The sequence below is a fragment of the Opisthocomus hoazin genome, chromosome 28 (assembly GCF_030867145.1).
Source record: "Opisthocomus hoazin isolate bOpiHoa1 chromosome 28, bOpiHoa1.hap1, whole genome shotgun sequence".
In the NCBI taxonomy this organism is placed as follows: domain Eukaryota; kingdom Metazoa; phylum Chordata; class Aves; order Opisthocomiformes; family Opisthocomidae; genus Opisthocomus; species Opisthocomus hoazin.
Genome location: NC_134441.1, coordinates 3,610,798 through 3,616,283, shown reverse-complemented (window position 1 = coordinate 3,616,283; position 5,486 = coordinate 3,610,798). Strand labels below are relative to the sequence as shown.

The window sequence follows — 5,486 nt, the reverse complement described above, 5'->3', positions numbered from 1 at the left end:
TCCGGGGCAAGCGGAAGTGGGTCCCGTCCCCGCGGGGACCGCGACCGGAAGCGCTTCTGGGCGGTGCGCTCGGCTCGACGCGCCGGGCTGCCCTTTCCCAGCATGCCACGCGGCTCCGCCCTACCGAACTACAGCTCCCGGTATGCACCGCTGCGGGATAGCCTGATTGGCTGGCAGTGCCTCGCTCTGATTGTCCGGCAGTGCCTGGCTCGGCTGCTCCCACGCGCCAAGGGCCGGCCGTGATTGGCTCGGCCGCGCCGCCCCCGCCCGCTCCGATTGGCCAGTGCGGACGGTTGAGCCGTTGACCGTTGAGGCTCGGGGCGCGGCGGGTAGGAGCGGTCACCTCCCTGCCCGCCCGCCTCCTATTGGCTCCCCCCCAGCGTAAGCCCCGCCTTTTCCTCGCAGCCCCGCCCCTGTCCCCCCGCCGAGGCCCGGGCCGCCGTTCCGGGGTCTCCGGTGAGGGCCCCGGGCCGGTCCCGCCATGGTCCCCCACCCCGAGGGGCTGCGCTGGTACCAGATCCCGCTCTCCTCTGCCCGCGTGCCCCGCTCGGGGCTCTGCAGCTACGGCTTCCAGGCCGGCCTGCGGCGCTGCCTGCAGCGGTCCCCATGGCCCACCCCATGCCCCAAGGGGGGCTCCTGGTCACCCCACCATGTCCCCACACCCCTCCCTGTGCCCCAAGGGGGGCCCGGTCACCCCTGCCATGTCCCCACAGCCCCCCCTGTTCCCCTAGGAAGCCCCTGGTCACAACACCATGTCCCCACGGCCATCCCCGTGCCCCAAGGGGGGCCCGGTCACCCCCACATTGTCCCTGCAGCCCTCCCTGTGCCCCAAGGGGACACCAGTCACACTCTCATTGTCCCCATGGCCCTCCCCATAACCTAAGGGTGGTCCTGGGCACCCCACCATGTCCCCAGGGCCTTCCCTGTGCCCCTAGGAACCCCCTGGTCACCCCTGCCATGTTCTTCCCTGTGCCCCAAGGGAGCCGCTGGTCACCCCCACATTGTCCCCATGGCCCTTCCTGTGCCCCAAGGGGGTCCTCTGTCACCCCTGTGTTGTCCCCACAGCCCTGCCCGTGCCCCAAGGAACCCCCTGGTCCCCCCCACATTGTCCCCACAGCCCTGCCCGTGCCCCAAGGAACCCCCTGGTCACCCCCACATTGTCCCTGTGGTCCTCCCTGTGCCCCAAGGGGGTCCCCAGTCACCCCCGCGTTGTCCCCAAGGCCCTGCCTGTGCCCCAGGGGAGCCTCTGGTCACCCCACCATGTCCCCACAGCCCTCCCTGTGCCCCAGTGAGGTCCCTGGTCACCCCCACATTGTCCCCATTGCCCTTCCCCGTGCCCCAAGGGGGCTCCCAGTCACCCCAGCATTGTCCTCACAGCACCCATGCCCCAAGGGAGGGCCCTGGTCACCCCCGCATTGTCCCCACAGTCCCCTGGCACCCCAAGGGAGGGCCCTGGTCACCCCCTGCATCCCCGGGTGTCCTCGCCCTGCCCTGCCTGCCCCCGTGCCAGGGAGCAGAGCCAGGCCGGCCCAGCGCCGATGTCCGTGGACGCCAGCCCCTGCGAGTCCCCGGCCGAGGACAGCCAGCTGCCCGCCGAGCACAGGTACCCGGGCAGGGGGCCGGGGGGCCGCGGTGCCCACTCCCTGCCCGACGCCGCCCGCCCGCAGGGACATCCTGGCCCGTTTCACCGTCAAATCTGCCTTCATCCCCGCCGTCCACCCTGGGTAACCCATCTTCTGCGCCCGCCCGGCGTCGGCACCCACCCTGGACCCCCGCGGGCTGGTGCCGCAGAGCCCCTTGGAGGGGTTCTTCCTCCGGTGCGCGCCGGGCACGGGGCGGGGGGCCGGGGCCGCGGGCAGAGCCCCGCTGACGCCCGTCTCTCCCGCAGCGACTCGCCCCTGTGCAGGCTTTCTTCTGCTGCGGGGGTCTCAGCCTGCTCTGCCACCGCGTGCCCGCCTGCCCGCTGCCCGTCCCGCGCCGGCTCTTCCAGGTGAGCCGCCGGCGCAGGACGGGGGGCCCAGCGTCCCGCGGTGCCACCCCGGTCACCCCCTCTTTCTTTCGGCAGCTGATGACCCTCTGCCCGGACACGACCAACGCTTCCCAGGCGCTGTGGGAGATCTGGCAGAGCGCCGCCGGTGAGTGGTGGGGACCCCCCCGCCGCGGGGACCCCCGCACCCTGCCCACCCTCACCGGCCCCTCGCCCGCAGACGAGCCCTGGTGCCCCACGGTGCAGGGGATCGGCCAGGCTTTCGCCCGTCTCAGCGCTGACCTCAGCCCCCTGCGCCGCCGGCACCTGCTGCCCCCCGAGCTGTGCCCCGCAGACGGGAGGTGAGCCCCGGCGCGGCGGGCAGGGGGGTGGCACCCGCCCTGCCAGCCCCCCCACCGACCCCCCGTCTGCCTGCCAGGGGCCTGGACCCGTCCCGCTCCCCGAGACCCGCGAGCCCCGATGCCACCAGCACGCTGGCCCTGGCGACGCAGCTCGATGACATCTGCAAGCTGGGAGCCCGCTGCCAGCGCCGGCGACACTGCGCCTTCATTAGCGCTGCCCTGCTAATTGGGTGGCGATGCCAGCTCTGGGTGTCACGCCCGCCGGGGCTGCCAGCAGGATGTCCCCATGGTGGGGTTCGGAGGGGGACAGGGGGGTTCCTCGGTCACACGCCGCCTTCCCTTCCAGTTCCTGGCGCTGTGTGTTGTCACCCAGCCGCACCGCGACGCCGACGGCGCCCGCCTGACCCTCGTCACCCTCCTCGCCTTCCTCGGCCTCGACCGGGCGCTGCGCTGCCAGCCCCTGCCCGAGCTCCAGCACCTCCTGCACCGCCTGCTCGAGGGCATCCGCGACTGGCCGGGGCAGGTACCGCGGCGGGGGGGTCCCCGCGCCCCCCACCCCCCCGCCGCAGCGTCCCCTCTCTCCCCAGCTGCCGGCCCTCTGCCTGGCCCTCTGCCAGCTCTCTCGGCACCACCACAACGTGGTCGCCCTCGCGCGGCTGATGCCGGATCTCACCGGCCGGGGCAGGTACGTGCGGGACGCCGGCGGGACGGCGGCAGCGGTGGCCCGGTGACAGGGAGCCCGGCGGGAGCTGGCACGGCTCTGCGGCACCGTGCCAGGGCCGCCCGGGCTGGGCCGCGTCTGCCTCCGATTGCTTTATTCCAGCCGGTTGCGCAGGCACAATGCGGGCAGGATCCGGCTGCCGGCACCGCCGTCCCTTGCCGCGGGCACCCGGAGGGCACCGGGGCCACGCCGGCGCCTGGCGGACAGCACCGGGGGATGGCGGTGACGGGCACAGAGGCAAGGACGGGCGCGTGGGCGCGCGCCGGACCCTCCCTCACGCTTTTCCCCCTCTCCCCAGGGAGCTTCGCTGGCACGTGAGCCTTCGTGCCATGGCCCGGCTGCTGAGGGAGCCGCCCAGCACCGTGCCACCCCGTGGGGCGCGTGCCGAGGTGGGTGCACCGACGTGGGACCGTGCCGGGGCTGCGGCGCCCACCGCGGGCTCCGGCGTGGGTGCCCTGACCGCCGCTCTCCCCGCAGCTGCGCGCGCTGGGCCGGCTCCTGGCGCTGGCGCAGCCGGATACCGTGCGACGCCGGGTGCTCACCGGGCGGCGGGAGGAGCTGGAGAGCTCCGACCGGGAGCTGGGTGCTCCCCTCGCCGGGCAGTGGGTGCCGCGGGGCACCCCGCAACGTGCCCCGCGCCCGTCGGTGAGCCCCCCGTGCCCTCTCCCGCCCGCAGGCTTCCTGCCTGAGCTACAGCCTCCTCCTCCTCGGCAGCAACGTGGTGGGCACCAAGCAGCCGCCGGCCGAGCAGCGGGTGAGCACCGGTGCTGGGGGGGGACCCGGGGGGTCCCGCTGTGCCCCTGACCCCCCCCCCGTCCCCACAGGGTCACCTGGAGCAGCTCTGCGCCCAGCTGGAGCGGCACTTCAGGAGGGGGCCGTGCGCGGACCCCGGGCGCCTCTGCCGCACCCAGCTCAGCGGCCTGGCCACCCTCCTCTGCGTCAAGTGGCAGGACACGCTGGCGTAGGGCGGGGGACGCCAAGCACCCTTGGGTGCCCCTGGACCCCCCCTGCCCCCAGTAAACCCCCCTCGCTCTGCCAGCGCCCGTGCGTGTGTTGGGGTGGGCAGCAGCGTGGCTGCGGCGTCCCGAGGGGGCTGGGCCGAGCTGGGGGGGCTGGGGGGGGGAGGCTGAGCTGGGCTGAACTGGGCCAAACTGGGCTGAGCTGAGCCGGGCCGATTCTGGCCTGGTTGAGCCAAGCTGGGCTGAGATGGGCTGGGCCAAACTGGGCTGGGCTGAGCTGAACTGGTCTGAGCCAAACTGGTCTGAGCCGAACCGGGCCAAGCCAAACCAGACTGAGCCAAGCCTGGTTAAGGTGGGCTGAACTGGGCTGAGCCAAACTGGGCTGAGCTGAGCTGAACCGGGCTGAGCCAAGCCGGGCTGAGATGGGCTGAGCGGAACTGGGCTGAGCTGAGCTGAACTGGGCTGGTCTGAGCTGAACTGGTCTGAGATCGGCCGAGCTGAACTGGGCTGAGCTGAACGGGGCTGAGCCAAGCCGGGCTGAGATAGGCTGGGCCAAACTGGGCTGGTCTAAGCCATACTGGTCTGAGATGGGCTGAGCCGAACTGAGCTGAGCTGAACTGGTCTGAGCCAAGCCGGGCTGAGCTGGGCTGACCTGAACTGGGCTGAGCTGAGCCGAACTGGGCCGAGCCAAACCAGACTGAGCCAAGCCTGGTTAAGGTGGGCCGAACTGGGCTGAGCTGAGCTGAACTGGTCAGAGCCGAACTGGTCAGAGCCGAACTGGTCAGAGCCGAACCGTCCCGACCCGAACCAGGCTGAGCCAAGCTGGTTACGGTGGGCCGAACCGGGCCGAGCCGGGCCCGGGACCCGCCCGACCCCTCCCCGCGGGGCGGCCGTGACGTCAGGGCGGGGGCGGGGCCGAGCGGAGCCGCGCGCCGCGCACCCGCCGCCGCCCCGCGCCGCCGCCGCCTCCCGCCGCCTCCCGCCGCCCCGGCCGGGCCGCCCGCCCCGCGCCGCCGCCGCGCCCCGAGGTGAGTGCGGGTTCCCCCCCCCCCCCGCCCCGCCGCCGCGCCCGGCCCGGCCCCCCCCGCCCCGCCCCGGTATTGTTGTGGCGGAGCCGCGGGGGCGGGGGGAGGAGGGGGAGGCGCTTTGTTCCTCCCGGTACCGGGGGTCGGGGCCGGCACCCCCCGCGGCTGTGCGGGTCCGAACCCCCCCTCCGGTAACGGGGACCCACCCCCCTCCCCCGCCCCGATCCGTCGGTGCACCGGGGCCCCCCCCCCCCCCGTCGGTACCGGCGGCCGGTGCTGGCCCCCACGCGACGCGGGGACCCCCGGGACGGCACCTCCATGGGGACCCCCCCCGGGACGGCCGTGGCACCCCCCCGCGGGACCCGCAGGCTTCCAGCACCGCAACTGGGGACCCCCGTGGACCCCATCCTGCCCCGGGGACCCCGACGGTGCCTGTGACACCCTGTCCCTGCC

At 74.1% G+C, this 5,486-nt stretch overlaps 1 protein-coding gene across 1 annotated transcript; it reads left to right on the top strand.

The window, feature by feature from the left end:
- Nucleotides 1-481: 481 nt before the first annotated feature.
- Nucleotides 482-4,369, top strand: FAM178B (family with sequence similarity 178 member B). Its single transcript, XM_075444694.1, is given in 14 exon segments — nucleotides 482-670; nucleotides 1,428-1,603; nucleotides 1,668-1,842; nucleotides 1,907-1,990; nucleotides 2,066-2,135; nucleotides 2,208-2,328; nucleotides 2,406-2,502; nucleotides 2,675-2,851; nucleotides 2,916-3,013; nucleotides 3,348-3,438; nucleotides 3,527-3,694; nucleotides 3,726-3,803; nucleotides 3,874-4,097; nucleotides 4,246-4,369. Coding segments are annotated over 14 exon segments (1,872 nt in total).
- Nucleotides 4,370-5,486: the final 1,117 nt, after the last annotated feature.